The 15,691-nt window shown below is 39.2% G+C and overlaps 2 protein-coding genes across 10 annotated transcripts in view; one reads left to right on the top strand and one right to left on the bottom strand.

The window, feature by feature from the left end:
* The window catches only part of MYO9B (myosin IXB), a 159,758-nt gene extending 144,519 nt beyond the window's left edge, over nt 1-15,239 (bottom strand). For 6 of the 7 annotated variants that reach the window (XM_075207031.1, XM_075207050.1, XM_075207020.1 and 3 more), the window contains exon 1: nt 14,834-15,237. The gene's annotated coding sequence lies outside the window, so the exon portion shown is untranslated. Of the gene's footprint in view, nt 1-14,833 lie in introns of all 7 variants that reach the window. The other variant, XM_075207040.1, reaches the window with a different exon arrangement.
* Nucleotides 15,240-15,366: 127 nt separating this feature from the next.
* Nucleotides 15,367-15,691, top strand: part of HAUS8 (HAUS augmin like complex subunit 8) — a 73,218-nt gene continuing 72,893 nt past the window's right edge. Inside the window, exon 1 of one of the 3 annotated variants that reach the window (XM_075207086.1) lies at nt 15,367-15,474. In XM_075207086.1, the coding sequence (XP_075063187.1) occupies nt 15,455-15,474 (20 nt within the window). In that variant the 5' untranslated portion in view covers nt 15,367-15,454. The remainder of the gene's footprint in view (nt 15,475-15,691) is intronic. The other 2 variants (XM_075207077.1, XM_075207095.1) reach the window with 2 other exon arrangements.

The raw sequence follows: 15,691 nt of genomic DNA on the forward strand, positions 1-15,691 counted from the left end.
CGAATAGCGGGGAATTTATAGGATCAGAGTATCGCGAGATCCGACAGCGGGATTATGACTCAGAGCCTCGGTTTCAGTTTTTCAATTGGCGGGAATACCCGGATCTGTCTCGGATCCGGCTCGGATCGGCAACGTTCGGGTGGGCTCGGATTTCAGAAATCCGAGTGCGCTCATCTCTAGTCCAAAGTAATATTTTTTTTTTATATTTAAATGAAAACTGCTTAATTTATACTACCGGTATGTTGTTTTTCCTCCAAATTCCAAAAATATAAAATAGCTAATGAACTATTTACAATCCCAGAAGTAAAACACAATAATGCCTTCCACAAAACAGAAACAGGCAATCACATTTTGTGAAATTAAAGGGAGTATCCTCTATTCTAAAAAAGCCAGTAAGTAATTTCTAAGCCTAGCATTGTCCTGTCAAGGAAGTGAGAGGAACAGTTGTCTCATGGTACCACGCAAATAAAAGAAAAAGCTATATCACAGGGTTTCTCAGTAGATACCAAAATGGATTCTAGATAAGTTCCTCAGTTCTTGCCGATAGTCGATACTTGGTTTATATTTAGAATCTTGTGAAAACAATACCTGGTCGTTTTGTCACAAATTTGCTGACTACAAAGAATAGAGAGTTCAATTTTAATTGCCAGATAACTTGCTTTTGTTAGTAGATCGAGCTAATATACATAAGATTAAGGAGTCAGAAGACAACATCAGATTGAACTTTAAAAAAATAAAAAAAAAATAAGGAAGGACTTCCATGAGTATAAGCACTGGCACTGCAAAAGCCCATAAGTACTGGTCCTCACGCTTCTCTCACAAACGCTACAAAATCATAGAGTTTTGCAGCTAAAGGAAATACAGTTCAATTTCTGCAGTACTCTGCTCAAGGTCAATTCTTGGTTTCTGTCATACACGCAGCACTTCTTCAGCTACAACCTATGCTGTTTTGTAGCTCGTCTGACAACAGCCTTAGCCTGGAAGCATTTTGTGCTGGGATAAAAGGATTGCATGTAGTGAGACAACAGCCTGAAGGTTCCACCCCAACTTCCTATCTGACAAATGAATAGAGGAAGCTAAACTGAAGTAACCAAGAGAGAGAGGAAAAATAACTTGTATTTAAACAGAAAGAAAGAATGAAAAAAAAAAAAAAAAAGAAGAGGAATAAAACCATTAGGATGGGTACACACTACAGGGTTATCAGACGATTATTGAGCCAATCACATGATAAATGAGTGTTGGGTCCAGTATCGCATTAGTGTGTACACTCTACCAATTATCGTTCCCAAAGCACATTGCATCTTTTCAATTGATGTTTAAACTGAACTAAAAATCTTGTACAACAATGGAACGATATTGTTCCAATTCTGCAGTATGTACGCACTCATAACTGGCAGTGTCCACAGATCTCTATGGAGTGTGTTGATTTCATGATCTTTTCAGCTGGTGGTTATGACAGATGAAGAGCACAGATCTGAACGTAAATTGCGTAACATATGTTTAGTGTGTACACATGCATCAACATGCTAATCAGGATTTTTTTTATTTTTTTTTTTAAATCGGTGATGAAATCATTAAGAATATCCAGGGCCGGACTAAGGGAATGGAGGGCCCTGGGCTAAGGGGCCTTCATTCCCCCGTGAGGCCCCCCCTGTGAGCTGCCCGTCACCTCCCCCCAAGCGCTTACCTCCTTCTCCTGTCACTGTAGTCCTTCCGCGGCGCTCTGTAAGCTCCATACTGAGAAAATCTCGTGAGAGTGAGACTCATAGTCCCACTCTCACGAGACCTCCTCAGTAAAGAGATTACTGAGCGCCAGCGAAGGACTACAGTGACAGGCTCAGCAGCATTGATCAGGCCGGGGTTGCCCCTGGTCCCGCACCGATCAATAATGCTGCTGAGCACTTTCAAAGGCCCCCTGGATGCCCAAGGCCCCTGGTCTGCAGCCCAGTTAGACCTCGGGTTAATCTGGCCCTGAGAATATCACATCAGGAGAAATTTTTTATAGTGTATACACAGCCTTACATTAAAACACTTTATCAAAGAGGGCTATTGGAAGCCCTCTATGTTTTCTTAAGTATTAAAGTACAGATCTAATTAATAGGCTATATTCTAGAAGCTATCTGACCCTTTATCTTCAACCCAACTAGTTTGTCCTTGTCTATGGATGAAATATGTGCTTACGTCAGACACAAAAAAACAGATACCAAACACTGTGGGCCTCATTTAGAATTAGGAATTATTATTATTGTGTTTGCTCCCAACTGTAAAACTCTAAACACAACATTAATAGCTTGCATTAGGATGCCATGACAAATGAAGCCCAGTTTTTTAAGTGTGTATTTAAGCATCCACATTATATGCATACTTAAGCTGGGTACATATTACAGCAGGGTTGTCCAACCCGTGGCCCGCGGGCCGCATGCGGCCCAGCACGCCTGTTAATGTGGCCCAGAAGGAGTTTTGGTTGTGGCAAGGAGGCAGCACTGTTAATGGAAAAAAAAAATCCTGCAAAAAAAAAAAAAAAGAAAATAAAATACTTACCACGTCAGCTGGTACTCCGGCTCCCTCCCTTGTCTCCTCCTCCGTGCGGTGCTCGCAGTGAATGTCGGGCGTGATGTGATCACGCCCCCAACATCCATTGCGGAGCGCAGCACAGAGGATTCACCCGCACGAGAAGAACAATCAGCAGCACAGAATTGGAGAAGAGAAGAGGACAGGAGAACAAGCCGATTAAAAGGTGAGTTAAGGGGGATTTTTTTTTATTATTTCAAGGGACGCTGACCAGTGAATAAAAGTCACCTGGTCCTGGAGCATCATGGACCTTATCTCCCTGCTACATACTTCTACTTGAAATACAAATGGGGCATTATATATTATTCTCTTTGGCCCATTATAAGTTGTTATCCCTTAACTAACATAGTGGTGTAATTAGCAAAACAGGTCACAATTTGGGGTCACAGTGATGTATATGTCAGGAACCAGGCCTGGTGAGGGCACCCTGATATACAATGCCTGGCTTAAATGCACTTTATTGATATTGCATCGAAACAATACAAAAAGTGATTATAGTATAATAACTAGAGAGGATTTTTTGAACAGGGCGATTGAAAGGTAAGTATAGGGGGATTTGAAAAAAAAGTGATATCTATCTCTCTCATATATATATATATATATATATATATATATATATATATATATATATATATATATATATATATATATATATATATATATATATATATATATGTGTGTGTGTGTGTTTTCTATGTTTTTTTTGGATGATCAGCTATCGTTATTGTTAGTGTATCTTCTGTGCGGCCCAAACCAACTCGTCGTCTTCCAATGTGGCCCAGGGAAGCTAAAAGGTTGGACACCCCTGCATTACAGGGTTTTTGTCCAATAACCGTTGTGTAGTGTGTATAAACTTCCGACCGATCCACGACAATCCTCCTATACTTCCTCGACCTGGGGGGCGTGTGTATGTAAATTTGTGATGCCTGTACCAGTCCCACATGGTGCGGTATCCGCACATCACAGGCTTGTGTTTTGTATAGATGTGTATTGCACCTGTCTGGCTGCAGACCATTACACTTGTATAAAGCACGTGTGTTATTATGCTTTGCATCTATGTTGGGAATCTATTCATATTTGCCCTTTATAAAAGTTTACCTTCATAAACTATTCAACTTATAAAGTCAGACAGTTGTTGCCTTCTCTTTTTATGCGGTTTTGGGTGTTAACTATAGCGAAAGCTCTACCGCTTTATGCTAATGTCTTTGGTATATCGTTACATGCCCCGCAAATGTTGCTTCAGTGTGTACGAAATTGCAATCATTGCTCACGGCAACATGGCTGTAAAAAGTCGCTAAAGGGACGTCCGCTCTTCCCTTTATCGTCTAAAACAAGGCTAGTGTGTATGCAGTCCATGGACCGTAAAAATCGATCGGCATAAAAAGTTGGTGGACAATTCTGTAGTGTGTACCCAGCTTTACCTTCAGAAAACTGGGCTGCACCCAAACGATTTGCAAAGGCTTAATAAAGTTTTTCCTTTTCATTACACACTGCCAAATAAAGGAGCAGGTGAAAATTAGGAGCATATACAAAAAAATTAAGAATCCACAAGTACTGTCCACAATACAATTTGATTGGCAGCAATAAGAGGAAAGCAAATAAAAATAGGAGACTCTTCAATGAAGCCAACACAAATTGATGAAATAAGGTACAATCTCTCAGGGTTATTTTACACAGTATAAAGTCAATGGTTTTACAGTAGGTAGAAAAAAGCCGGGACGTTATTGACCTACATTTTCTAACAACTTAATTTGCTGAGGAAATTAGAACTAATACCCCATTCATACTGCACCAAAATCCCGGGTTTCTGCCGGGGCGAGCTCAAACGACCCGGGTCTTGGTGCAGTATGAATGGTACAAGTCAAAAATCCCGGGTCTAGAAACCCGGGATTTATCGAGGGGTAATTCCCGGGTCGGACCCGGGTTGCCTGCACTATGAATGGTGCAACCCGGGTTTTTCAACCCGGGTTGCACAGAAAACAAGCTGATTGGCTGTCTGCCTGTCTCTGGAGGATTTGGAATTAGGCATTTCTCATTCATTTTATGCTTGACAAAAAGAGGCCATTAATTTTCCATCTAGAAGTCTAGTCTTTTGGGGTAATCATTGAAATATGCAATGCCTAGCTTTAAAAGCTCCTACAACCTTCCCTTAAATATATGTTTCCCAGTCTCTTTATGCCTTTCAGAAAGCCCTCCTAGACTAGTACGACTAAATATATAAGCCAATTGGAGGTATCCTTTATTCATTATTGTATTATTGTATTGTGTATCACCATTTTTCAGCCAATGAAAACTGCTCTGGTGAGGACTCCCACAAATTGCCAGGGCACAGACTTGTGCAGTATGAATGGGGTCAGCCCGGGAAATTCCCGGGTCTGAGGTGCAGTATGAATGGTGTTTCTGAGCTGGGACGCTCCGAGCCCCGGCAAAAACCCGGCTTGAAAAACCCGGGATATTGCCGGGGCGGCAGTATGAAAGCGGTATAAAAGTAAAACAAAACACCAGTGGGCTTCACACACACACACAATGCAAAATGCCGTAGCTTTGATCTCGTGCTTCTAGATAATCCATCCAGCGCATTTCAATGTGCACTTCTACTGTTAGCTTGCAAAGTGTCCTCCACAAACCAGAAGCTCATAATGGCGTGTGGAGATTGGAAAGATCCTCAGATACACGCTGTGAAAATGTGTAAGCGTCAATTCAAAGAACAACCTCCCAAAACTGTAGAACTACGGCTTTCAATTAGGAAATGTTTTTGTCCTAAAATACTGTTCGGGTTATTCTCATTTAAGCATTAATCACGAGGAAATCAGTGCTGCCTTGATTACATATGCCACTATTCCTGTGCTTGAAGAAAATATTTTATATTGAGAGAAGTGATACTAGAAATGCACTTATCCAACAAAGTGTAATTCAAAGTTACAAATGCACCCCATGATAAGTGTAGGACAGGGGTAGCCAACCCACGTCTGACAGCAGTCTGTCTCATGTGACCTCCTCTGCATAATGCAGGGAGGTCACATTATCACTAGTATACAATCAGGAAAGGAGGAGGAGAGTGTGTAGTCTGCCCTACTTCCTATGCGCGGACTCCAGCGTCTGTGTGACAGGTAAGTAAGGGGCATGTGAATATCTGTTGGAATATGTGGAGGTTTGATTTGCATGTGGGGGGGGGCCGAGTGGCCTCTACGGGGCATGTGAGGGGGGCCGAGTGGCCTCTACGGGGCATGTGAGGGGGGCCGAGTGGCCTCTACGGGGCATGTGAGAGTGTGGTTAGATCTCATGTCATATGGAGAGGCTGATGTGTATGTAAGGGGCACGTGGTGAGGTCTGGTGAGAATGTGAAGAGGTCTGAGGGGCATGTTGGCTATTTAGGACTTTTTTTATTCCCACTTCAACAGTTCTCTCCACAGCGATTGTGGATACAGAAGCACAGTGAGCTAGTGTGGAGTGACCAAGTACCCTTTGAACCCTCCTCCACTGGACACAGCAGCAATGTAAGAGCTTAGTTAATTATTCTTCTGAACATTTTGGTAATGTTAGATATCTCCTTTTTCACTCAGCAGGATATTAGTAAATTAGGTTTTATTTTTAATGTATGTGTGTGCGGTATGTATGCGCATGTTTATACTGTGTATATCCACACTTATATAAAAGGTAAAGATGGCTCTTTGCCGTATCTATGGATATTTTTTGGCTCCGACTGGTTGGCCACCCCTGGTGTAGGAGGAGACCAGTTCTCCACCAACTCAGAGTGAATGCAAAATTCCAATTTTATTTGTGGAGTACAAATGGCTGTGTGCCCTCCTGTGCCGCAAGGGACACCAATATGCACCACCGTCACCCCTTTATCCACTTGCAATAATCTCGCTACACAAATCTTGCTTTTGTTCTGCTCTACAAACCCAGGCACATAGGTAGACATAGCCTGTACTTCGCTGGGATTGCCATCCAACACCATGTGCAAATTGCAGGCATCTTAATCTGCAAATGGAGCATACAGCGGCAAGAAGAGCTTGCAATGGGAAATATATATATATATCTATAATATAAATGCCTAGTGGCGTGTGTTAGTCTGTCTGTGTAAAAAAATAAAACCAAGTTGCAGCGCCACCTGCTGGGCAGAGTTATACACTGACCTACTAAATTCTTAGTGTGTGGAAAAAAAACCTCAGAAAGGGCTGAAATTTGGTATACTAAGATGTTTTTAATTTGTTAATTTAATTTGTTAATTGTTAAAAGCGTTTATAAAGATTTAAAAAAGTATATATATATATTTCTTGAAGGAGAAGTGACAGTTGGGAGTGGTTGGTGGTTGCTGGGGGTGACAGTGGGGAGTGGTTGGTGGTTGCCGGGGGTGACAGAGCGAGAGGAGTTTGATACTCAGGACCACTGAGAGAGATCCCATTGTCTGGATAGATGTGGCGATGAAAATGAAGGATGAGGTGATGGAGAAGAATGATGAGGTGGTGACATGTGGACAAAACCACGTTAAAAAAGGGCGCTTGCATCGGGAAGTAACGCTCTTCCCCTGAGGAGGCCTGGGCTAGGGCCAAATGCATGACAAGAACCTTTTTAACACCCTAAGTAGCTTGATTTGACTAGAATGCATGAGTATAATGCACGGGTTAATATATATATATATATATATATATATATATATATATATATATATATATATACACACACACACACACACACATGTACATATACATATACACATGCATACAAACACACATATATACACACAATGGGCAAGTCAGTATAGAATATCAATGTAAATATTCAGTAATGCTAAAACAATAGACTAAAGCTTGTCATTTATCACAGTTTATTTAGTGATCTATCCCCAAGAATCATTATTTGCATACAATAAAGAGGTTAATTGGTGAGTTTATGGGCCTACTCCATTCAAAAGGACATTAAGCTGTAAACATTGAGGATAAGCAGATAATAGCACTTCTACAACAGAGGGCAGATTAGATAATAACTTTACAAGCTGCTGGAGACTTGCTTCCTTATCAGAGCACAGAATTAACCCATCCTGTGTTACAGCATAAATAAATCCCATTTATGTAAATTGCAAGGTTTACTTGTCTCAAAACTTATATACTTGTAGCATAATAAAATGTGGATAATCAGTGGATTTTCACTTTTCCCCCACAGCATATTACTAGCTAGCACTTATAACAGAGAAACTCTCCTGTGGCCACAGTCTTACAAAACCCAGTACTGTTTCCTGGCCTACCCACCCCCTCTCTGTGCCTCAGAAAATAACTTTCATATGTTGGTGCACTCACCCCAGGGCATTAACTCTTAATGTGCTGCAAATCAGTCCTGGATACAGTCCCATCTTACTGTTTACTTGGCACACAGTATTGTGTTGGATTTAAGCCCTCTTACCCCTCTGTCTGTAAGTATTACCCAGTATTGTTTTATTAATGTTTATACCCAATTGCAAAGCGCTACGGAATGTGCTGGCGCTATAAAAATAAATGATGATGTTGATGATTTAAATTAGAAATACAAATGCAATCAACTGTTGGGTATGGAAATGTTGAGGAACTGTGATTTCATAAATATCACAACAAACATTATTGTTGTAAGCATTACTCAGGAACTGAAAGAAAAATAGCAACCATATACAGTAATGGCAGAAACTGAAGGTATCCATACACACTGCTATTTTAAAGGCCACTCAGTGAATTTTAGACCTAGCTAGATAGAAATTGCAGAGTAGGTAGGGCACAATAACTCTGCAGATCCTGGTCAACATCTGATTGTAAAGAATAAGATCAGCAACAGAAACCAAACATTAGGCACCAATAAGCCAGGCGTAAAAAAATAGTTTCTTAATAGGTTTTTAAATAGCCAAAAATAAAAAAAACTTACAATTTAATGGCTGGATAAAAATACATTATTTTCTATTTTTAGAGGCATATCTATTCATACCTGTTAAAAATTATAAAAGGTTGATTTATACTGATTTAATGGTTCTTGCAATCTCAGCTTCACACAACTGAAACCTCCAATAATGTATCAAAGTGGTTGGTGCTATTCCTTACGTACAAAATAAAGTAATTAATATAATAATGAAAAAGCCTTGCTCTTACTGTATATTTTTAAATGCTATTTGCAAAAATTAAATACAAGTAAAATAAAGTTTGCTGTAGCATACATCACTACTAAAAGAAGCATTTATTTATTGACTAAAGTTAATATACAAAATTTCACAAAAACATGGCAAAATGCATGGAGAAACTTCTGAACAGTCTTCTGATTAAACAGTTAGGCTGGGTACGCACTACAGGTTTTTCAGCCGATCGGGCCAAAGACCCATAAACTGACTGTTTGGCCCAATATCGCAGTATGTGTACAATTACACAATGCGGATAGTCGCTCCAAAGCACTGATCGTCGGTTCAGTTGGTTGCTTAAACTAACAATCTCGTTCCAACCGCTTTCTGATCCTGCAGTGTGTATGCACTCACGATCACGATCTCCATAGAGTCATGATCTTTTCAGCTGATGCCAACAATGTCCTGGTGAAAAAATGTAGAGAGTGCTGAAGATGGAATAATTTTTCAGTTCGTTCTGAGACCGAATATTTTGTTTCAGAGTCACTGAAACTAACAAAATTTATAATGACATGTGGATAGCTATAACAAGGCGGTTAATCAGTATGACAGGAATGAATGAATGAATACTGTGCTGTCATTCTCTAAACGACTACAGGGCCAAATGAAGTGCATAGATCTGAAGGTAAATCATGTATAGTGTGTATGTATATATCGGCAGACTGAGTGGAACTTCAGTCATTTGTAAAATCGTTAGTGATAACAAATTGGTTGAAAGATTGTGTAGAATGTACCCAGCCTTACTCTGCCATTTAAGTACAAGCAAGCCAATTTAGTAGTTCGCCCTACTTTAGAATGTATCAAAATATTTATCAGATTCCGAGCTATTTTTAAACAGAAACAAAATAACTCAATGTACTAATTCAAATATTATCTCCACAAAGAATTGAAATATCTGTTATTGTGAATAGTAGAAAGTCACTGTATAACCATTCAGGCTCCTTCACAAATATTCACTGGGAAAATGGAACAAACGCATAAAAATGTGTGTTGTTGATACCTTTGTGCATGGATTACATGTACTTTTGATACGTCACACTTTCACCATTGTATTGTACACCTGATGGCATGAGAAAATGGTAGAGATGCATTCTAAAGTTTGAAATGCATCACTAACATGTTTGGAACGCAATGGTGGGAACAGAACTATTAATAATATATTAATGCGATTTTCAGGCAACAGTATGCGGTTGAAAAGCGCACCAACAGCTGTGCAAAACATGTCCTACTAGACTCTAAAACATAGAGCATCATGTGAAATATATATCAATAAAGAAACTGTAAACGTGCATGAGGCAATTCTGACACCTTAGGCCTTTCTAGACAATTAACAGCCAAATAAGTGTTCGATTGGGATGTTCAAATGTGTATCTGAACTGGCAGAAAGAGTGGTTCATCAGTGATAATGATTTATACTGTGTATTCATCTGACTACATTTGCTGTGCCGTATTGAATATGGCCATAATGCCCGTGTGCCTGGATCCCTCCAAATGTACTGTGCTCTGTGTATTTGCCCATATATGGGAACCTTAAAGCTGTCCACACAAAGATAGATTTTAATTGTTCAATGTAGTTAAATGATAAAAAAAACAAACAAACAACAAAAAGAATTAGATTGGGTGACAATTTAACCCATATGTAGTTGGCCAAATTGATCAATGATCAGCTTGCCTTTCATGGTAATTTTTCATCCAAAAGAGGCCAGACTAAAGCAGTGTTGTACAATGTAAGCTCAGCTTTGCACATTCACTAAAAACTTATTTCTGGCTGTCAAACTGAAATATTTAGAAAACAATCATTTATTGATATTGATAAAAAAAATCTGATTAAAAAATTTATGAATTGCTAAAAGTATAAAACAAAGTGTGTTTTAACAACTTAATGATTGTACACAATGTACTTGGAAACTAGAAAATGAAAGCTTTGTGTAGTAGCATTTACCATTGTAAATGTAATATTGGAACATTGCAATCCAAACCATCTAAATGTGTGATCAAACTGATCTGATCGGACTTCAATGATCCAATCCAATTGTAATATGTGTGGCCAAAATAAGGCCATTTCTCCTTACTCTGAACATACACTAGATCCGTTTAAAACAGACTAAATAAAGTAGGCTATTGGATGGCCGATTCAATGAAATTGAACAACCACTGTATAGTGGCGATACCACCCTAAACATTATAAAATCATATTAGACTGGATGCCAGATGAAAAACCAGACTGACAATAACCGCCATCAGCACAAGTTAGGTCAGTGGCAGACACTTAATAAAAAGCTTTTGCATAAAAAATATTTCTCTTGCATCCCAACGGTACTGGATATTGGAATCTGATCATCATCAGTTATTTATATAGCGCCACTAATTACGTAGCGCTGTACAGAGAACTCATTCACATCAGCCCCTGCCCCATTGGAGCTCACAGTCTAAATTCCCTAAGGTACACACACAGAGACACACAGAGACACACAGAGACACACAGAGACACACAGAGACACACAGAGACACACAGAGACTAGGGTCAATTTTTTGATAGCAGCCAATTAACCTACCAGTATGTTTTTTGGAATGTGGGAGGAAACCGGAGCACCCGGAGGAAACCCACGCAAACACAGGGAGAACATATAAACTCCACACAGATAAGGCCATGGTCGGGAATTGAACTCATGACCCCAGTGCTGTGAGGCCGAAGTGCTAACCATCATATTGCAAGTTGTTGCTTCTCATATGGGACCAACTTGATAAGAGGTATAAAGCTGCATACACACTATTCCATTTTACTTCAAATGCGAGTTCTGTAACAAGTTTACCAACGACAAAGTCCCGATGCGCATGCTGATTAATCACCTACACAATTTACCGTCAGATCTGTACCCCGCATAACCATCTGCTGAAAAGATAGGGACACTGTACACACTATAGAGCTCTGCCTATACTGCTGGTCGCGAGTGCACACACACACTTCCACATTTGACCGACATCGCTCCATCGTTAATCGTGATTTTTAGTAAATTTGTAAATCCAAATCAACAGATGCAGTATATTTTGGTAAGATAAAACATGATCTTGGCAGCATATACACTCATGCAATAACTGACCAAACGGTCGTTTATCGTGTGATCTGCACAATAACTGCATCATTGTGTACCCAGGTTAAGACTGTAATTATTAAAATCCAATCACATTATACAGCTTGGGAACAGCATTAGTCATGGTTATCCATTATACCACATTTACAATATTTTATGTCAACCATGGTCCGGTATTCCATCATTCCAAAGTAGTTAAGACAAACAGGGCAAACCTTGTAACATTTAAAATGGATTGCATCCAGTTTCATGGCTGATTCCACCCATGTCAGGCCAACATCTTAAATCCCCAAGGGCAGGGTGTTGTTAAATAACAATCATTTAACATGACTGAAACAGTTACAGGGCCAGGAATCACACTGTACTACTAAATGTAATGGTATGTTTTAATATATTCTAAGCTGGATAGGTCAGACAGCATTCATTTATGTCAGAATTGAATCAGCATAGCTTATGATGCTAGCACTGATGATACACACAAAAAATGTGCTTGAAAATGATGCATACATCCTGATGTTCTTTCATGATAATCTAACCACTGCATATTAATAGTCCATTACTGCCTGTGAATAATACCTAATTTTATTTCAGTAAAGTAAACCATATGAGTATGTGATCTCTTTAAGCTTCGACCAGGCATCTATTTTAAAACTTACTTGAATCTCTTTAGCTACGAAAATGCCTCTCTTTACACTTGAATAGGATTTTAAAACACCTATAAGAGTTTTTGTTTAGCCTTGTCATAAGGGTAATAAAAAGCCTATAGCATTTTTAAATTAAGGAAAAACGTCCATCTGAACACAGTTAATGACAAGTCCCTTAGTCAGTCAGTTTGCAAAGATGTTCAACTAAACTAATCAGATCAATATAGGAGCTTTTATTTAGAAAGACAGGAAAATAAGTGATCTATGCAAACTGCCATTATAAAGCTTGCCGTCGGCAGTAACATCTTATGTATTTGTGGCAAACTGGTTGCTGAAATGTATTCAGGTCAGATCTTATATACAATTAGATGATCCATGGTACCAATACTGAAATAGCTCTCTGGATAGTCTCTCGTCTATTATAATAGACGTGCATTACAGTTTCATGTAGGGACTACTTAAATTCACAGTCATTAATTGTATTAGTTGTCATGGAGTAAACTAAAATGCTATTCAATAAGTGTTCAGCATTGAAGATGCACATTAAACCTAAAAATGTTCATATATGAAGCACGAACGTAAACACATGTCCAGTCTTATCTGGGTTAAACTTCCACATCCTACAGCTCTTAATAAGCCTTATACCTACTAGTCTTTTTTTGTGCTAAAGACTACAAATGCCAGTGACACACAGTTGTTAATTGCAGTTTTACTTGGGTTCCGTAACCTTGGCTTCCCCCAATGCATTCACTTGAGGCAAATGCAAGTAAATAAAGCAGGCAGCATTCTAAAAACTGCAATGTTTCTGAATGCAAACAACATATATTGAGTGGGTATGGAGTCATTCCAAACAATTGTTTCCGTTCACAAACCTGTTTCTATGTATTGTAGTGTGTTAAAACGCTACTAGAATACACAAAATGGACACCAGTGAGTATGAGACTGTGGCTATATAGGACAAAACATTAAAATAAAGCATTGCTTGTAACTGTTTTAATCAGTCAACCAGCAAAAAGCAGCTGTGTTACCTAGGAGACTGCAAGTGGGCAACCATCTCTAAGATTGTAATAGTTACTGCAATAATTTATTTTTAGGTAAATTACTTGTCTCACTTACACAAAAAATTTGATGCATATTAACTTCCAACAAAGGGTTTAATCATCATCTACATTTATTTATATAGCGCCGGCAGATTCCGTAGCGCTTTGTCTTAACGCGGTATCCACTCATTGACAATGGATTGTCTGAATGCCGCACCTCAGGAAAATAAACTTTCAGCACAAAGTCATAATTCTAACATTCCACTCAAACTGAACTTTCAGTTTTGGGTTAAATTCTACAACATTAGAAATGACTCAAGCTAGATATCAGCAACAACCTCTTACCACCCTTCTCTGGCAGCTAAGATGTTAAGACAGACTGTTCTCCAATATAGAGAAGTAAACTGGGAAATTTTATGATGCATTAAAAAAGTTCTCTTCACCCAAGTACTGTATTGCAAATGTCACATATTATTACCATGCCTCCCTAAATCAAGACTTGAGTCAAGCAAGTTATTGTTAACATTTACTTATATAGTGAAAAGCGCTGAGAAGTATGCCGACAAGTTCTAAACAGTCTTGAAAACTATTCTTGGGTAAAACCAAGTAAAGCAATACATACTGTGCACAATGAATCAAAGAAAGCACAAAAATGTATGTAAAAGCACATAGATATAAGAACACCAGTTTAACGTCAACATATTAGTAAAAGTAGTCAAAGCCAGCTAAGCACTCACCCACAAGAGCTAAGGGATTACCATCCTGTGTCAAAACAAGTCAATCAAGGTAAGGGTTTGTATACTCTCAGCCATATTGATTTATATTACACTTTACATGAGGACTATGCTATCAAACATCCTGTGGCTCAAAGGAAGGTTCACATCCTTCCATGAAAGAACAATTAGTAAATTATATATAAACTTATGTCATCTAATAAAGTGGGCAAATGCATTGTCACGTGAATAGAAAAGGGGATTTACTGAAAATATTGCAGTAGTGCATAGTCTAGTCTAACACATCCCTTGCTAAGATTGCACAAAAGTGGAAGGCATTTGGCCCACAGTCACAGAGCTCACCCACTCTTTGCAGGCCAGGAAGATGATGAAGGCTGTTACTCACATCAGACTCACTTACGAATCAGCTCTTCAGTTATTTACTTAATAAAAGGTAACACACAGATAACTTGTTTCTTTCATAAAGACACACATAGCCTTTGAGTAAAGTTTAAAAAGATTAACAGTTACACTACAAATAAAAACTTATTACAAAATAGTCACCATATGTATTACATTTCAGGTATGTTAATGTTCATTGGACATATTTAATCAAATTACTATTAAATACACTTACTTTATACTCCTGTGGGAGTTTCTGTCCTCTGTACCATTTCCAAGGAAAGCTTCAAGTAAGACTTCAGTGGGTTAATTACAGAGACTGAAGTGTGTTTCACTACTACAACATATCCCATGGAGCTTGTGCCAAAGACTAGGATGTCCCTGGTCAGATGAAGTAAATGTTATTTACCTGTATCATCTACCCCCTACATCCATCCTTGCACCTCTCTCTCCTCCAACTCATCCACTCTCTCAAAACAGCTATCCACTAGTTCTAGGCTCTTTTTCAATCACTTTTCTTTCCAGCGTTCTTCTGTATTCGTCCCTTTCTATAATTTCTGAGCAAGAGGGAAGCTGTGCACACAGTCTGCTCCCCCTCTCCCTCCTGCCTTACTTCCTCCCTGTCACGTCACGGCCGCAACTTTACCCCAGCCCTCGCAAAGGCGTCTCCAGACCAAGACTTGGGTCCTCCAATGTCATAGAGAAGACACGAAGAGCGTCGCTGTACCACAAAGACTGCTGGCTAGCTTTGCGGTCCTCCGAGACACCGAGAGCGGATATAGATCGTCTCTGCACTTTCCGACTCTGTGGTGTTGCCCGAACTTAATATAGTTTGAGTATTTGGCGGGAGAAAGCAATGACAATGGCGGAAACCGGGTGAGTGTGCTGGTTGGTTTTTGTTGTGTGAAGACTTTATGATCAACATGTGGGTCAGCGACTATCAGGATGGAACAGTATAGTTGTTGTTATAACCTGGCTATAGCCTAGGTGCTAGTTTTAATTACCACTGTTTGTGGAGGAAAGTACAAGTCCGTATGAGGACAAACCTATTCTCACTCTGTGTAGTGTATTGTAATAAGACATACTTGTCAAT

This window comes from Mixophyes fleayi, chromosome 1, assembly GCF_038048845.1.
Source record: "Mixophyes fleayi isolate aMixFle1 chromosome 1, aMixFle1.hap1, whole genome shotgun sequence".
Classification (NCBI taxonomy): Eukaryota; Metazoa; Chordata; class Amphibia; order Anura; family Limnodynastidae; genus Mixophyes; species Mixophyes fleayi.